At 44.8% G+C, this 19214-nt stretch overlaps 1 protein-coding gene and 1 long non-coding RNA gene across 7 annotated transcripts in view; both read left to right on the top strand.

The window, feature by feature from the left end:
• The window catches only part of LOC310835347, a 277237-nt gene that overhangs the window by 96667 nt on the left and 161356 nt on the right, over positions 1–19214 (top strand). The gene's annotated exons all lie outside the window — the stretch shown is intronic.
• SLC24A2 (solute carrier family 24 member 2) overlaps positions 8650–19214 on the top strand; it is a 93073-nt gene continuing 82508 nt past the window's right edge. For 3 of the 6 annotated variants that reach the window (XM_083718991.1, XM_083718989.1, XM_083718990.1), the window contains exons 1-2: positions 8650–8873; positions 11379–12459. In XM_083718991.1, coding sequence (XP_083575117.1) covers positions 11527–12459 — 933 coding nt within the window. In that variant the 5' untranslated portion in view covers positions 8650–8873; positions 11379–11526. Of the gene's footprint in view, positions 8874–10307; positions 10410–11024; positions 11047–11378; positions 12460–19214 lie in introns of those variants that run through there. The other 3 variants (XM_083718986.1, XM_083718987.1, XM_083718988.1) reach the window with 3 other exon arrangements.

The following is a 19214-nucleotide window of genomic DNA, read 5'->3' as shown; positions in this document are numbered from 1 at the left end:
AGCCAGCATGGACCCTCAGAGCTCATCTTCTTTGTTGTGTTTGAATCAAAGAAATATTTAAGAGCAACCAAGGGTGGTTTCATTAAAGCACCAGTTCTGAACAGCTGGTGCACAGAAATGTATTCTTGGTGAAATCCCTTAACGGCCCATGAAAATCTGAGGCTGAATACTTTCCAAATGTGAAGCGAGATTTTCCTCTTTTGATTTTAACCATACACGCAGGTCGTTTAATTTGTATATTTATGCATTCTTTTTGTTATGTGTCTGTGTATTAATACAGTGGTACCTTGGGTTACATATGCTTCAGGTTACAGACTCCGCTAACCCAGAAATAGTACCTCGGGTTAAGAACTTTGCTTCAGGATGAGAACAGAAATTGTGCTCCGGTGGAGCAGCGGCAGCAGGACGCCCCATTAGCTAAAGTGGTGCTTCAGGTTAAGAACAGTTTCAGGTTAAGAATGGACCTCCGGAACGAATTAAGTACGTAACCAGAAGTACCACTGTAAAACTTTTCTTACTTGGCTGAACTCTTGGAAAGGTGCAGGATGCAAATTATTTTTTAGTTAAAAGTGTCACCCATAAGGATGAAAATGTTTGTATCAATGTGCCTACAAAGTGCTTAATTTATAATATTTAATACATATTTACTAAAACATCTATTAGTTCCCAAAAATGCGCATAAGAAACAGTTGGGAATTGTTATAACAATCTTTGCAGGATCTATAATACACCCTAGTTTTGTGATTGCAATTTGTTTAAAATGATTTTTTATGTTGTGCTTTAAATTGCTGTGACCTGCCCTGGGACTTTAAGGTGAAGGGTGAGATCATAATAATATTTATTATTTTTGTAGCCTTTCTGAAGTCCCATTAAATTCAGGGGGAGAGACTACCGTACATATTTGAATATTTTACTTTGAATGAAGTGGGATTTCAAAGTGCTTAATACCCCCTTGTTATCCTCATAATCAAAGAACTGCTTGAAAATGCAAAAAGGGGAAAGAAAAATATGACCCAGTCCTATGTATTTGGGCTGTTTTCCAACCATAACACTATGGTACTTGAGCTACAAGAATGGACAGCTTTAATTTAAGACATAAAGCAGCAGTACTCAGGTAATTATATTGTGCCTGCTTAAATTACTTCTAATATAATAAACTTGTCATAGTTGAGAGTAACTAACAGGTAATGGATTAGTGCTAATGGAGCCACCGCCCAAAAAAGGTCTTAATTTAGTTGTTTGTACATTTCGCTCTCTGAATCATGCAGCCAAGACGTATTTATTATTGAAGAGTCTGTTGAAACATTAACTCTTGCCATTCATGTTAAGCTTGTGGTCCACCAAGACCCCTAGACCCGTTTTGCTGGGTTTCCTCCATCTTATATTTTTGCATCTGGTTCTTCCTGCCTAAATGCAGAACCAGACATTGGTCCTGTTTTCACAGATGCCTATGGGAAGATGCAAGTGGGACATGAGCAGGACAGCACTCCTTCCACTTGTATTTCCAGACAACAACAGCAACAGCAGCAACAACAACAATTTATTATTTATACCCTGCCCATCTGGCTGGGTTTCCCCAGCCACTCTGGGAGGCTCCCAACAGAATATGAAAAACACAATAAAAGATCAAACATTAAAAACTTCCCCAAACAGGGTTGCCTTCAGATGTCTTCTAAAAGTCAGATAGTTGTCTGTTTCCTTGACATCTGATGGAAGAGCATTCCACAAGACAGGCGCCGCCACCAAGAAGGCCCTCTGCCTGGTTCCCTGTAACTTCACTTCTCACCGTGAGGGAACTGCCAGAAGGCCCTTGGAGATGGACCTCAGTGTCCTGGCTGAACGATGGGGGTGGAGACGCTCCTTCAGGTCTACTGGGCTGAGGCCGTTTAAGGCTTTCAAGGTCAGCACCAACACTTTGAATTGTGCCTGGAAATGTCCTGGGAGCCAATGCAGATCTCTCAGGACCGGTGTTATGTGGTCTTGGTGGCCGCTCCCAGTCGCCAGTCTAGCTGCCGCATTCTGGATTAGTTGTAGTTTCTGGGTCACCTTCAAAGGTAGCCCTAGATAGAGCGCATTGCAGTAGTTCAAGCAGGAGATAACCAGGGCATGCACCATTCTGGCAAGACACTCTGCAGGCAGGTAGGGTCTCATCCTTCATACCAGATGGAGCTGGCAGACAGCTGCCCTGGACACAGAACTGACCTGTTTCTCCATGGACAGCTGTGAGTCTAAAATGACTCCCAGGCTGCGCACCTGGTTCTTCAGGGGCACAGTTGCCCCATTCAGGACCAGGGCGTCCTCCACACCTGCCCACGCCCTGTCCCCCAAGAACAGTACTTCTGTCTTGTCAGGATTCAACCTCAATCTGAGTGGTACTCAGAGACATGCTACCTCTGACAACAGAGGCAGGGCTGATGCAGCCTGGCTTGTGGCTACTGATAGCCTCATCCCCTGTGAATTTGCCTTTTTAAGTCATCCGAGTTGGTGGTCATCACTACACCCAATGATAGCTATACATTCTGCCATACGTGTAACAAGTTTGTTTTTAAAACAAAAAAAAGCCTTATCCTTTTCCCCACCCCACCCCCACCCCATTGTGAGCCGGAAAATTATTCTTCGTACGCCTCTTCCTATTCAACATCATGCTATTTGCATCTTGTTTCCTCTAGCCCTCTTCTTAAAATAGGGCGTGCATTGTGAAGTATTAGAAAAAAATGATTGCAATTTCAATCGTCTCTTATTTCTCTATCGCAATTAGCATTTAAAAGCCCGGCTCCCATTTGTATTTAAATATGCCGCCTTTGTAGTCATGGCAATCTCCTTCGGTTGCCTCTTCCCGTTTTAGAATGTACTGATTCTAGCTGCTATTCAGGCGCTGCTCTCATCGGAGCCTCTTCTCCCACTCTCTCTCCCTCTCCCACAGATGCTTGTGCACATGTACCTCTGCCGCCTAACTACATGTAACAAAAGAGTCGTAATAAAAAATTGCCTAAAAATAGAATACTGCTCTGATAAACACTACTCACTGAAGGAAGTCTTTTGGGAAAAGGAATGAATGAACAATTATTCCTTCGTGATCTTCAGCAGGTGTCTTCATTCATGTGATACAGAAGTAAACCAAAAATACATGCTTTCCTCTTCTCACATTTATTTATGGGCTATGCATATTTTACAAGGGACAGGAAAACGAAGAGAATCTTACAGTAGCCTACTATTTAATTCCATGGTGGGGTTTGCAAGAAGATCCTGTTGGGATACTGCCAGGGAGACAAAGGCATCATCAGGGAGGCCTCCACGTCGTCTCCGGACGATCTCCCGGTCTCCCATCTGAACAGTATCAGTCACATTCCAAGACTCATGCATGCCCTTTTCGCAGAGTTTCCACAACGGAAGATTCACCCAGAAGAGCATATTTACAGCTTTATTCAACGTTTGTCAGAACAAAGGAAAAACATGACTGCTTGCTTCAATGTCGAGGAAAACAGCCAGCTCCTGCCAACCTAGCAGTTCGAAAGCACATCAAAGTGCAAGTAGATAAATTGGTACCACTCCAGTGGGAAGGTAAACGGCGTGCGCTGCTCTGGTTCACCAGAAGCGGCTTAGTCGTGCTGGACACATGACCCAGGAAAACTGTCTGTGGACAAACGCTGGCTCCCTTGGCCTATAGAGCGAGATGAGCACCGCAACCTCAGAGTCGTCCGTGACTGGACCTAACGGTCAGGGGTACCTTTACCTTTAATATCGTCACCTCTACCTGCTATTTAGATAAATAACATCTGTCCGGGAGCCTAGTTGTGCTGCCTTTCAGTCCAGAACGCTTTTCAAGGCATGAATAAACTATACTTACACCAGCCCTACGAACCAGCATTGCATTGGGCTACGGCAGCAAGTTCATCCCCAGTCCCTGACCGACTTCTCATTATGTAACTGCTCTCCTTGCTTTTCGTCCCATTTCATTCCTGCAGCTGGGATGTTCTGTTGCTTGGCTGTGCATTTATATTCTCTCTCCCTGGAACGACCCATCCTTTCAGCTTCCAAGGGTAGAGAGGGATGAGTCAGGTGCAGCAGCAGCTGCGCCTCCGAAGAGACGCTGAGTGATGGCAGCTGGATATTCTGTCACCTGGCTGTGACCTCCTTCCTTCCTACTTGCCTGCCTGCCTGCAGGATTGCAGGTCTTTTCGCAGCCCAAGGACAAAGGAGGAAATGGCAGGTGCAGCGGCAATGTCTTCTCAGATGAAAAATGGGCAACTCCACTTGCGAAACAGGAAAGGCATTTAATAAATCCATCTGTCCTGTGTGTGTTTGTACCATTTTGTTCACAGAACTGAAGGCTAGCACTGAAGCACTAGCATGGGCTGTGCTGGTTGGGGCTGAAAACATCGGAAAATGTTCGGAGGGCTGCCGGCATAGCTGTCAACTGTCCCTTATTTGGTGGGAAACTCCCTTATCCCAGCGCCGTGTCCCGCTGCTGTCCCGGATTGATGATGTCCCTTAAATTTCCCGGGTTTCATGCTCACCCAGCTCGGGAGGGAAGCAGCAGCTTGGGGTCCTCCGCCTCGAGAGAGCGAGCGCATGAGCTGCCGCATCTCCGCCTCTCCCCTCAGGGGCGTGTTGTTAAAGATGGGTAGCGGTGGGCAGGCAGGCAGCCCCTCTCTTGCAAGGCTTCCACCGCACTGCCAGGGGAAGCCAGAGGCGGCCTGAGGGAGGAGGAAGAGGAGGGGATGGGGAGGGATGCAGAAGCCGTGGCAGCACCGCAACCACCTCATGTCGGGCTTGCGGGCATCGTGGGTGAGAGTCTCTCTCCCTCCCTCTCAGGTGGGGAAGGGCTGATGAAACTCATAAGCTAAGCAAAATCCCTTATTTTGGCTGCTGATCCCTTATTTTCGAGGCTGCTGGTCCCTTATTTTCAAATCTGTAAGTTGAAAGCTATGGCTTCAGGCTCCCTATCCCTGGAAGAAGAAGAAGAAGAAGAAGAAGGAGGAGGAGGAGGAGGAGGAGGAGGAGGAGGAGGAGGAGGAGGAAAGAAAAAGAAGAAGAAGAAGAAGAAGAAGAAGAAGAAGAAGAAGAAGAAGAAGAAGAAGAAGAACAACAACAACAACAACAACAACAACAACAACAACAACAACAACAACAACTTCATTTCAGAAAGGGGAGAGGGGTATAACACTTTGGGTATATTATGCACCCCAACCCTTTGAATATAAATTCAGCAAGATTTATTCCGAAGGAAGTGCACAGCCCAACCACAATAGGAAGCATCGTTCCCTGGAAGCAAGAAAATCCCCTTGAACTCAGCTAGGCAGGCTTCTGAGTCGACAAGGCTAAGAAGGAAAAAGTGCCCCCTGCTAACATCCAGCCTCTCAGAAAAGCATAGGAGCCCCGGGTGCAGTTTCCTGGGGGGGGGGGAGGCAAGAAACCCCATTCCTTGCAACTTCTGGGTAGACAAGAACATGCAGGCGGGAGCAGCAGATTCTATGGCACAGACTTGTCCTTGTTTAGGCATCTGCTGTTGCCTCTGTCCGTATCCCAATCCGTTCTCCATGATGCTCAGGGTACCCCAGCTTTAAGCGGAGTTCCTGGGAAGGATTGCCTGCCCCCCAAAATTAATAAAATATGGGGGAGCACATAATCATATAACGTGACATAGCACACCCACCCACACCCATTTGGAGGGCAATACCTATCAATTTTTGAGGGGGGGGTCCAAGGCACCTCAGCATAGCTGTCAACGTTTTCCTTTTTTTAAGGGAAATTCCCTTATTCCGAATAGGATTCCTCGCAAGAAAAGGGAAAAGTTGACAGCTATGCACCTCAGCCCCTAGTGTGGTAGTGGCCCAAAGGGCCACAATAAATGTGGTAATGTGTACCCCTCTAAATCCTTGAGTTTGCTTCAATTAGAAAAGTTATGGTAGCCTGTTATTTTATGCAACTGATGATTTTGCAAGTTGCCACCCCCCATTGGGGCAGAAATACAGCTAATATAGTAAAAGGTAAAGGGGACCCCTGACCATTAGGTCCAGTCGTGGCCGACTCTGGGGTTGCAGCGCTCATCTCACTTTAGCTCTACCATGGTACCTCGGTTTAAGTACTTAATTCGTTCCGGAGGTCTGTTCTTAACCTGAAACTATTCTTAACCTGAAGCACCACTTTAGCTAATGGGGCCTCCTGCTGCTGCTGCCGTGCCGCTGGAGCAAGATTTCTGTTCTTATCCTGAAGCAAAGTTCTTAACCTGAAACACTATTTCTAGGTTAGCAGAGTCTGTAAAATGAAGCGCATGTAACCTGAAGCATATGTAACCCGAGGTACCACTGTATAGTCATCACAAAGATACAGCTGAATCACAAAGCTGCAGCTCAAGTTGTTACATGTTGCAAATGGCTACACGTAACACAGGTTCCCAACATGCACACTAACACAATGTAACAGAACACAGCAGGAATCAGAACTTAATCAGCAGAAATTGCCAGTGCTTATTGCACATGTGTATTAATCATGAAATGAGGTAATGATGTATATGACTGGTGAAAATTGAAATGCTTTGTTTGAAACTTTATAAATAGTCGTGCCTGGACCACCGGGCGGGGTTGCAGTTTTGCAGAACTATCCAACTGTAACCTATTGCTTTGCAATAAACAATATTGGACTCCTAACTCCTCATGTTTCTGAGTTTTAGTGGCGTAAACTCAGGAGATAAGCCATTTTTCGGCTTGCAACGCTAGGAGTTGGCTCCTGAGGCTGCCAGTCAGTGCAGACAACTTGAAGCTTCAATGGACCAGGTGACCCGGCTGCTTCCTGCGTTTCTCATCCTCTCTGAGGCATAGATGGAGCCAACTCCTGGGGGCTGAGGTCCCTTCGTACCCCCTGCCCCAAATAATATAACTGAGGGGGGCTGGGTCCCCCCAAAGCTGATGGGCATTGCCATCCGATTTGCATGGATTTGCATGGATTTTTATTCCTTTAGTGAGTGGCAGATGCCCCTCTGAGGGCATAGTCAGGATTTTTTTTGGGGGGGCAGAACCTTAGACTTGTGTTGATTTGTATTGGTGCAGCCAGGGGAGTGGGGGCAAACATGACTGAAAAGCATTGAAAATACTCAATTATTTGAGGTTCTGCCACACCCGCAGGAGAAGCTTCCCCCCTCCGGAATGTCCTCTTCTTTTTACCCGTTATTTCCCAACTTTGATTTCCTAAAAAAAAAAAAAAACACCCTTTGACTGTCTCCCCCCCTTAACAAAAATACGCCCATGGAAAGCAGGGTTGTTGTTGTGTTTGTGTGTGTGTGTGTGTGTGTGTGTTTTGGGGGGGAGTTGTGAAGCTTTTTTTGAGGGAGATTAGTGGTAAACAGAAGACGGGGGCAGGTATTTTTAAGGGGAGCAGGTTAAACTGAGTATTTAATTGTTCATATGTGGTGGGATTGCAAAATTGTTGAGAAGTATTGGGAAATGATTTGTAATGAAATGAAGAAGTTGTTTAAAACAACCTTTGTCCAAAAACAAACCCAGACGCTTCCCTATTAGGTATCACAGGAATGGATTCACCAAGATCACAAAAGAACTTGTTTATGCACGCAACCAAGGCTGCAGCAACATTGTTAGCTAAAGAAGATTGGTAAGTCAAATTAACGGAATATGCTGAAATGGCGAAACTGACAATGAAATTAAGAGGAAGAGACCACAAGGAATTTAAGGAAGACTGGAAGGACTTTATTGCATATATACAGAAGCAGTGTACAGTTTAATACATTGGTAGGGTTTTGAGAATACTTGTAAATTTATTATGAATGGACAATAGGTATGGTTAAAACGGGCATAGGCAAACTTGGCCCTCCAGATGTTTTTGGACTACAACTCCCATAATCCCTGATCAGTGGTCCAGTTAGTGAGGGATGATGGGAGTTGTAGTCCCAAAACATCTGGAGGGCCAGGTTTGCCTATGCCTGGCTTAAAACTTTATAATGGACATGTACCATAGTAAGTACACTGAAATACAATGGAACCAAGGAAGGGAATAGGGGGGAGTCAATCTGTTTTGTTTTTGTTTTTATCTATATTATTGTTTTTGTTATATTTTATATGTTTATATTTTATATGTTTTATCTTTATTATTGTTTTTGTTATATTTTATATGTTTTAATGTTGTATTTTAATCTTGTTTTTAAGTTGTATTTCAATCAATTGTTTTTATACCTGGTCTTGGCTGGGGAGGGCGGGGTATAAATAAAATAATTTATTATTATTATTATTATTATTATTATTATTATTATTATTATTGGAAAATTAATAACATGTTATGGGGGGAACCTGAGTATTTAATTGAGTATTTTTTAACGCTTTGCCATAATGTTTGAGGATGGGGGGGGGTTTACTGCCCTGAGATATGGACAAGGCATATAACTATGAACATGGTTTATTGTGGAAAAGGGACACAGACATGTCGAAATTGAAATTTAATTGAAACTCTGAGGGAAAAAGCTGAGAGGGGGGAAGCGCGCGAGGCGGGCGGGGGGCGGGGCTTGGACAGAGCGCGGGAAAAGGTGGAGGCGGAGAAGCCCCGCCCTGAGGGGTGGGGATGAGAGGCTCCGCCCTCCTGGCTCACCCAGTTCCCCGGGGTGGGCGTGGCTGGGCTGGGTGGTGGGCGTGTCTCCCGGGAGGCTCTCCTGGTCCTCTTCCCGGCAGTGGATGCTGCGCGTTTGGCGGCGCCGGTCGGTCTCTCCCGGAGCTGCTGCTGCTGCCGCTGCCGCGGGTCTGCCTGGCCGGGTCCGAGGCGTCTGCCGCCGCCCGCTGAGCGCGCTGGAGAGGAGAAGGCTGAGTTCTTGCGCCGGGGGACCGCGGAGGGGCTTCCCACTCATGCCCGGGGACGGAGGGCGCAGGGTGGTAAGTTGCACGGGGAGGGAGAGGGCGCCTAGGATGCTGCGGGGGGGGGGGGTCGCGACCTCAATTGGGGTTTGCATTCATTGGGACTTGGGGTTTGCATTCATTGGGATTTGCATTCATTGGGATTTATAGCCTGCCCTAAGTGCCCCACCCGGTTATTGGGTTGGCACTGCCAGTTTCAGAGAATCCTGGAATTTGCAAAAAAAAATCGGGAGGGACCCCTGAAGGTCATCCAGCCCAACCCCATGCAATGCAGGAATAAGCAGCCACCCCGCACGGAACCTGCAACCCTTGGCGTCATTCGCACCCCTCATTCTCACCAGCAGAGTTATCCAAGCAAGGAGAATTCCCGCTTGCAGTTTTGCTGCTTTCCTTATCCGGCTGAGTTTCTTGACTGGCTCCATTATGAATGACCCGCCTTGTCTAAGGACCACTTCCTAGAAGGATCCTGGAATCGTAGGGTTGCAGAGCTGGAAGGGACCCCTGAGGGTAATCGAGTCCGACCCCCTGCAATGCAGGAATAGGCAGCTGTCCCATACGGGGAAGCCACAACCTTGGTGTTATCAGCACCCCACTTGTTCTAACCAACTGAGCCATTAATTCGTTTTGCATGGAGTTGAAGCCCTGCCAGATTCCCAGAGGAAGGGTCATTTGCAGTTGTTTCGATTTGCTTGGCCCCAGCACAGAACTGTGGTGCAGTCCTATGCAGGTCTACTCGGCAGTAAACCCCATGGAGTTCAAATAGGATTTGCCCCCAGGCAGGGGTGCCAGTTTCAATCAAATATTGGGAGTGGAGTGGGGCTACCCCCTCCACATAATCGCTAACAAGACATGCCACACACACACCCCATTTGAATGGCAGTACTTGGGGGGCTTGCCCCCCCCAAATCAATAAAATCAGTAAAAAAAATCCTGAGATTCTGCCCCCCCCAACATAAATCCTGGTGTACCCATGAGTAGTCCCCTCCAATATTTTATTGGGGTGCCAAAGGGACTTCAGCCCCTAGGAGTTGACTCCTTTGCTCCCAGGTAAGTGTGCCTAGGTTTTTGCAGTTTTCCTTAAGGGGTTTTCTTTTGCCGTGGCTGATTTGCTCCAGTCATCCTGAGCGTTGCAGCTGAAGAGCTGTTTTGTTTCGGAGAATGAGATGGATACGGTTAAATCCCTCTCTCGGAGGAAAAAAATAATTAAAGGGACATCCATGCAGTAGGGAAGGTTTTGTTATTGTTTTTCGGTCGGACTGGGTTTCTGATTTGGAGAGAAGCAAATATTTCAACTGCACCGTGATATGCCCTGCGGATGGTAACTTACAAAAAAAAAAAAAAAAAGTACAAGAAAGCCTGAGTCTGTACGGTAATAGGATCAGTTTGCCGGGAAAAGTGCACAGCGGAGTCTGAGGGATGAGCAGAGGTCGGAGGAGGAGAGGCTTAGAGAGTAATTAATTCCTTGGCCATAAGTATGCCATGACTGCTTACAAAAAGGAGGGTCAGGGAGAAGAGGACAGTTGAATCCATTGTACATGTTTTGCCTTTATGGCAGTGGGTACCAAGGCAGTGAGGAAGGTTTTTACAGCTTCTCTTTTTATGATAACACACTTTAATCTCTTGCGGTGTCTTTTTCCAGTGCGTCTTATTTTGCTCCAAGTTTACAGGGTTTGCTATTAGTGAGTGCATTGCATTGGATAGTATTTGAGTATTCTTCTAACTATGCTTCCAAAGGACTGCCAGGGTGTTTTTAGAATTGTTTTCACTTTTCAACGCTGCAAATTTCATATTGCAATAGTTAATGCCTTTAATGTCCCTAAGAAACAACTTGCAGCTAGGTCCACAGAGCTGTGGATCCCTATGAAGCGGCTGGATTTCAGCCAGTCTAATTCAGTTGACTTTGGTGGGTATTAATTGTTTAAAGTGGCTTAAATCCTAAAGCTTCAGTCCAAAGAGATTGTGAACTCGGACTGGTTTTTGGAATGCTCCTTGATGTCAGCCAGGCCACCATTCTGCACACTTTCCTGACAATAATATTAGCGCTTGTTGCGTTTTCTTCTCACCAAACTACAGTCACAGATTCCGCCCGCACCCCCCCCAAAAAAAATGAATTTGCGCACTTCCCTCAAGCAGTGTATGCATGCACCTGTGTTAACTTGATGCTGACTAAAAGAATGAGGGATCAGGACAGGTACGCTCAGTGACTGATCCTGGGATCGTGAACTTGGCAGGTTTGGCTTTGGCTATAAGAAATGAGTAAATGAGTGCTCAGATTCATAAATGATGACTAGAGTGCAGTGATTCAAAATCAGAAAAAAGGCTCCCTGTTGACTGCGTACCCGGTGGCAGTCCCAGGTTTCCCATCACATAAAATGTTAAGCAGCACTTATTTGTGTTATTAGTCTTTTTGGTATAATGTAGCAGGAAATTTAGCTCTCTTTTTTTTGATAATGTACAGGGAAATGTCTTTTGATGTTTGACCTTGTAACTAAACTGATGAAAACATTTCTCTCTCTTTTTAAGCACAACCAAGGAATGTGTTCCACATGAAGCATAAAGCTATCGGATTCTGAAAGGACACGTCAAAGCATCATTTACTTGAACGGTGAAAGAAGAATGACAGAACCATCTGTCTGACTTTAGATTCTCGGACCGCAAGAAAGAGCTCAGAATGGCTCCATGCAAAAACATTGTCGTCAACTTTCTTGAGGAATTGTGTCTGCCAGAACCACTGCTTGGCTGTAAGAAACACCCAAACGTTAGGAAAAAGCTGAGACTGATACGAATAACAGGACTTTTCCTGGGTATCGTGGCCGTTAGCACGCTGTATCTTTCAATTAGTGCCTTTTTCCAGTCGCAACCTTATAGCACAGAGACAACCAGCAATCTAGATAGCCATAAGTCAAAGCACATGCATCAAAGAACTCTATTGGACTTTAACGAACAGAATCAAACCGGCGCTCCAGATTCACCTATTTCTATGAAATACGAAGCTGGGCAGGATAACCATACGGAGGAGCACTCCAAGGGAGAGTACCCGGAAGATCTTTTTTCTCTTGAAGAAAGACGGAGGGGTGCTGTAATACTTCATATTTGTGGAATGGTTTACATGTTCATAGCCTTAGCCATTGTCTGCGATGAGTTCTTTGTTCCTTCATTGACAGTCATTACAGAAAAACTGGCGATTTCTGATGATGTGGCCGGGGCAACATTCATGGCTGCTGGTGGCTCAGCCCCAGAACTCTTCACTTCTCTAATAGGAGTTTTTATATCCCACAGCAATGTCGGCATTGGAACAATAGTTGGTTCTGCCGTGTTCAATATCCTCTTCGTGATTGGGATGTGTGCTTTATTTTCCAAGGAGATCCTGCATCTCACCTGGTGGCCCCTCTTTCGGGATGTGTCTTTTTACATCATGGACTTGATATTGCTGATCATCTTCTTTTTGGATAACTTCATCATGTGGTGGGAAAGTTTGACGCTGCTGTTTGCTTATTTCGTCTACGTGACGTTCATGAAGTTCAACGTGCAAGTGGAAGAACTGGTGAAAAGCCTGCTAAGCAAGAACAAAGTGGAAAAAGTATCGCCAGAAGTTGAAGTAAAGGTTAGTGTCGTATGGAGAAATTAGTACCACTCACTTTTAAAACCCTGCTGCGTTGTCAGTAACTTAGCTTGTGGTTTGCTGCTGTGTCTATATCAGGGCTGGTTCACATTTCCTCTGTTTCCCTCCCCATCACCCACTGTTTTGATATTATTAACCGTCTTTTCTTTCTGCGTGTGGGACTGTTAGAATGTCCAACAGTCATGTATTAAATGGGATCCGTAATTCCTGAGCTGCAAATAAAAACCTCAAACCGGAAAGCAAAGCAAATAATTCAAAGGATCAGCAGTAAATAGGCTTCCACGATAAGCATTCAGCTACTGCTCAGGTCTAAAGCATATGGGAAGAATAACATGTCTCAAGGCAAGCAGAATACTAGACAGTGAATTCCATAATCCGTGTGCTACTGCTGAAACGGTTCTGCTTTGTGTGCTGCTTCAGCTTATACAGTGAAGGGTTTCAGACAAAGACCAAAGGGCCTCGTGGCTTTAGATGGAAGGAGGTAGCTTTTATACATCTAGGTCCCAAACCAAAACCTTTTGCCTTCAGAGTGTGCTGCACTGTTGTGCTCGTGGATGATGCCAAATGCATGACCTGTGGATAATGGCTTTCACATCAGGACTGTGGATATGACTTCAGCAATTTGCGCAGTTCTGACAGCTGCGTTGGGAGGGACACAGGTTGCGGCAACAGCTTACGTATATGGAGTTTGGAGGAACCGTTTCATTTCCGTACGTAGCATGATGTCATCAAACCTGCACACTCGAGAGCTTGCTCAAGGGCTGCTACAAATGAGAAATAGTTCGCAGTTTCAGCCACAAATGCGTTTCTGCAAGCATATAATACTGTGAGTTGATATACTCAATAATATATTTGCTCTCCTTCTCCATACTGTGGCTCAATTCAAACATCTCACCAAACATGCTTTGCACAGGTTGTGATTTAGGACCTAAAGGTTCCTTGGGTCATGCCAGCTCTGTTTTGCCGGTTTATTCCCATCTCCTTATAGACCTACCTGTGGGTATGGTGCTGCAGCTATAAATAGGCTTTGCCAGTTCAGGTATCATGTCAAAGCAGCAGAAAGAAGAAGAATTCACAACCATTCAAGAATAAAAATACCAAAACAGATTAAAATTGGCCAACTGCCATCTGCAAATGGCCAAAGCAGAACCAAATATCTTCATTTAAAAGTGAGGTGTAAACTGTACTCTTCAGTGTAGTCTTTTCGGCACCTGCTAAACAGTGGCGTAGCATGGGTTGTCAGCACCCGGGGCAAGGCAAGTAATTTGCACCCCCTAACCCGTGGATTTGCACCCCCTAACCCTAACCCCCAGATGTTGCGCCCGGTGCGGCCGGCCCCCCCTGCACCCCCCACACTACGCCACTGCTGCTAAAAACATTTAGGCAAGCCTGCCCTCTACAGTCATCTGCCTCTGTAGTAAAATGTTGCAATGTGAAGTTCTGCATGTCTTGTTTTCCACTGGGATACTTATCAGATACAGTTTGCATTACTTCAGAGTAAACACTGTGCATGAGGAGAAATGTAACTAAGCAGTCTTTGCCATATGAATTAAATGTTTATACGTGTCTGCATTCTCCCAGCTTTAAAAAAAGCTTTCCAAGATATATCTACCATAAGGTTTTATATGAGAAAGTTTGAAATGTCACATCTGATTAATATACAGTTGTTTGCATGATCATTCTAGGTGTGTAATAACATTCTGGATCTTCCTAACGGTTTACAAACACTTTTGGAGAATGCAGTGTTCATTGATGAGATGATCAGTTCTACTCAATACAAGCTTTCACAAAAGGTGGATTGAAACAGCAATCGCACCATTTTATTCCAGAAAAACTACAATTTCCTGTGATCTGAATCATTAACATGGATTAGAATTTCCAATCTGTACATTAAAAAGGGACTGGTGTAGATGCAACAAAGTCCACTGGTAGAGAGACTGGGCATGGGCCACAGGAATGTGGGCTCCTTTATTCTTGTCTGTCTCCTTTCTGGTGCAAATTCCACACACACACCCTTTATATCCTTAACCATGGTTAATGCTAAACAGAGTTTACCATTTACCACAACTGGAAGCAGGGTTGGCTGTGGTTAAGGCTTACATTGGCAGCGTCCTTAGCCATGGTTAAGGATGGCTGGGGAAGGATGAAAGGAATTCATAATGGACTGATGGGAGTGGAGACAGGGACTGCCCATGCCCACCCCCTATTCCTTACCCATAATGATGAGTCACGTTACATCTTCCCTGGCTCAGAGTGGGCCAGTTTATACAGTCTCACTATAATTCTTGTGACTGTGAGCAAAGTACATATGACAAGAGGTTTACTAATCTGTAGGAAACGATCATGAGTCGGATATTGATGTTGGCATCTGTCTGTCTTGAGGGACCATGGAGTGTACCTCTGGGGTTGAGGTCAAACCACAGCACTGAATTGACCTCCCTGGGGTGCAAGCCTGGGCGTTGAACATGGAGGTCCTGGGCTGCCCAGACGACAAGACACCGCCCCCTCCTCGTCCATGCTGTGGGTCCAAAGGAAAGTGAGCAATACATTTGGCACCAGTTGGCTGCAGGAGATGCCAGGTGGAGGCGTACAAGATGCCATCTGACCATCTTAGGGACCCCACTGTGGGTATATGTGTAGGGTTTACACCTTCTCCCAAAGATGTCCCCAAGGTAGCAGAGGTTTAGGGTCAGAGTTTTCTGAGTTTTCCTTCGCCTGGATGGACTACCTTCCCAGGCTAACGAGCCCCCAATAACTATAGTGGCGCACAATGTATCATGATGCTACAGTGGCATACTGATCCATTATGTTATGTTGACTATCATCTGCAGGCTTAAACCCGCCTAACAGTATTGAATGCATTGGTTGGCAATGTATCTTTGTCTTGGAGATGTCTGGGAAGCTTTTAGATTAGCGCTTAGACCAGCTTTCACCAATCTGGTGCCCTCCAGATCATCCGATGTCCAAATCATCTGCAGGATATCAGGTTGGCGAAACCGGCACAAACATTTCACCCCCCGTTTAGCAGCCTTAATTACCGTTGTTTCTGAGCTGTGTGCAATGTCTCGTGTGTCCGCGGTGGCATTTCCTAACATGGCAGGATATTACAGCTCTGTTCAATGTAGGCTTTGTTTCACTTTGACATCATGGTCCTTTGCACATATCATAAGCATAGCTCCCTCCTTTCTTAAACATCTAGGTAGATTTGCACTCAAACACAGGAGGGAGGGAGCATATCGCTTTCAAAGAATTACAGTACGGTATAAAGATTAGAGTTTCACAAAATGGCCAAGTGTGCAACGTGACTCTTGTTTGTTACTTTTAGAAATGCGTCTCGATGAGGGACAAATGGTTTGGCGAGGAGATGAGTGCGCCGTGACACATCATTTTACAACATTATCCAATCCAGGACACTTGCACAACAACATTCCATGCAGTAGTTAGAAAAGCAGTTGAGGTATTATCTAGGGATGGTGACTGTAACATTTTCTCAAATGCTGGAAAAATAGATTTGAGTGATAGAAGTGAAACCTTGAGAGGGTATTGGAGAGTAAGGTAAAGGTAAAGGGACCCCTGACCATTAGGTCCAGTCGTGACCGAGTCTGGGGTTGCGGCGCTCATCTCGCTTTATTGGCCAAGGGAGCTGGCATACAGCTTCCGGGTCATGTGGCCAGCATGACTAAGCCGCTTCTGGCGAACCAGAGCAGCGCATGGAAACGCCGTTTACCTTCCTGCCAGAGCGATACCTATTTATCTACTTGCACTTTGATGTGCTTTCGAACTACTAGGTTGGCAGGAGCAGGGACTGAGCAACGGGAGCTCACCCCGTCGCGGGGATTCGAACCGCTGACCTTCTGATCAGCAAGTCCTAGGCTCTGTGGTTTAACCCACAGAGCCACCTGCATCCCTATTGGAGAGTAGCACTTGGTAAATGCACATTTGTATGTGCTAAATGTGCAGAAAGGTTTTTAATGAATGAGGTTATGCTCACACTGCCTGGGGTCTGACTGATGGCTAAGGGTATATCTGTTTCTTAAAATATTCATGTGCACTACACATCTTGATGGATTTTCTTTGTTAGAACTGCTGGGCAGTGCACTTGATTTTTTTTGTGGCCAGATCACCCAATTCAGTCTATGGAGAAATTGCCGGATGGATAATTCAGGCAGATATTTGTTCTAGTCAGGTGGGTCCTGAAACAAAAAACTGAGTGTGCTTGCTCATGGTTTCTCTTTTCCGCTGTGTTTTCTGTCCAGCTGGTTTTCTACCCCTGTCCCTTGACATCAGCCATCACTCTTGGCTACTGAACATGCTCAGCTCAGTGGGCTGCTACTTTGCTTTACTTCTGCAAACGTGGGATTCCTCCAAGCCTGCAGATACTTCTTCCCTGTGCACAGATGGTGCCCTTTTTTTAGTTACACAAGGATCAGCACTCAGTGAATTGAATTTGCTATTAGTGCACAGAAATGTTGCAGAGTGCAATGCTCCTTCTCAGAATTCCAGACACTTCATTCTATTTGCACTTCCATTTCCTCCCCTATTTTGCTTTCCCTCTCTGTTAGTCAGCATCCTGAGTATGCCAACTGGGCATAAGCCCTTAGTGGGCTTTCTGGTGGCAATGATTCCATGTCCCCCTTAGAGTGTTTTCCACTGTGGGGGGCATCCTCTAACTTTTGCAAATATTGGGGCTCCCACAAGGCTGCCGGTTCATCCGTCTTGCGTTCGGTTACAAACATTTTGGCTGCTTACAGACCAACACTCAGAGAACTGAGATCACTATATAAAGGAAAGGGCATTTTGCTTCCTCCTTGTAGTATAGAATGTGGATATTCTGCAACTCAGAAGTTCAATGAGTTCAGTGGGATTTATTTATGTATCGTGTTGCAGTATTTTTGTTACATGTAAACAAATGTTTTGAAAGTTTCACAGCAGTTTACGGGATGGTTTCCTAAAGCACTCAACAAGATTGTTCTGGCATCTGTAGAAAGCATTAATGACTAATCCTGACGGCACATGGACTCTGGCTCCTGAAGCAACAGAGGTTAGAAGCATTGCAGAGGCGGTATTCTTGTTTTTCATTGGGACAAGCTATCTCCTGTTATTGCGCCTGTTATTGGCTGCAGAATTTGTCCTGTTCTGTGCAAGGAAATAAATGACAAGCAGTATTTCTATATTCTAATGGAGAGTCAAATGCAATTCGTTTTCAGTGCAAAGTATTTTATTTCTTTCTCTCTTTCTTTCTACAGAATGTATAACAATCAACGCATTCATCGTAGAATCAGAATAAATTTATACGGCAATGGTTGTTCTAGGTATTAATAAGATGCAAGACTAATTTGGCGGTTCTTGCTGTTTTTCTGTACCTCTCCTTTCAAATATGCAAAACGAGCTTTAGCTTTCTTAAGCTGGAAAGTGGTTAGTCAAGGAAACTGTTGTCTGTGGTATTTATCTCTAAGACTTTGTGTTGTAATCTGACAGCAGGTCAAGAGAGTTCTGAGAGACCTAAATAAAGAACCAAGAGCTAAAGAGTTATCCTAGCAACAAATCCCCAATCCCAAACAGTGAAATGTACACAGTCCCAGTTAAATGAAAAACATTTGAATTTGGACATTTCTACGGTGCTAGAGGACAGTATGTCATTTCAGTCTGTTGCAATAAACTACTGATGAAAGAGCCACCTTTGAAAAAGAAACTCTAGCATAAAAACAGAAAAGCTATTAGTGCATCACACAGTATTATGGATAGATCCATTTTTGTTTATATTTTTCCATTTGTGGGGGAAATTCCTGCCTATTATTTTAAAATGCAATCCTAGATATGTCTACTGTACTCAGAAATAAGTCCTATTGACTGCAGTCGGACTTATTCCCTGGTAGTTGTGCATAGGATTGCAGCCTAACTCAGGTTTGACTCACTACCTCAATAATCTGCTGCATTCTATATATAAAACATATTTTATGTCTTTTGAAACACTTTATTATTTCTGTGGACTCAGCTGGGTTTTTGCAAAATACTTTTTTCTCGCTCAAGCTCAACTCTTGTAAAAGGTGCCTTCCTCTTCTTTAGAAAACCTTAAAGAAGAGGAGGGAAACCATTTTTGCACATATGGTGAACTGACCAGAGAAAAAAATAATTGGAAATTGATTGGTAAAATTCCAAGGGGTAGGCAAATAAGAGTAGCTTTAATATTGGAAGTCAAACATACCTTTCCAGGTGGCAATTGGTAGCTCTGCAATTAAGTTGCTGCCTAAAGGATTCTAATCTCTTCACCTGGTATTGTGTGCTTGACAACAAAAGAAGCCAAATGTGAGTGGCAGAACAACAACGTGTGCAAATTGGCACCATCTTTATGGCCAATATTTTCTTGTTGTAGTTATTTACAGAAGTCATTTCATAGAATCATAAAGTTGGAAAGGACCACGAACAATGCAGGGATGTTTGCAGCCATTTGCCTTGGCAAGAACACAATTTCAGTATAATAAAGTCCCTTGTTTGCTCATCATGCCTTTGGGGTGGGGAAGTATTCAGATAGATTACTCTGGGTAACATGTTTTCAGTGGCAACGAGAATTGAGAAATACTGTATACACGTCATAGGAAAATGGTGACACTAATTACAATCTTAGTGAGAAACACTTAACAAGTGAATTATAAAGACGTCTTTAATCAACACATCATTTACTATTACAGCTGTTACCATTTGAGATGGAGAAGAGGCGTTGCTGTTTGATGAACAAT

Source organism: Podarcis gaigeae (assembly GCF_964106915.1).
Source record: "Podarcis gaigeae genome assembly, chromosome: 17".
Classification (NCBI taxonomy): domain Eukaryota; kingdom Metazoa; phylum Chordata; class Lepidosauria; order Squamata; family Lacertidae; genus Podarcis; species Podarcis gaigeae.
The sequence above is the reverse complement of the archived record's forward strand: the minus strand, read 5'-3'. Positions and strand labels throughout refer to the sequence as shown.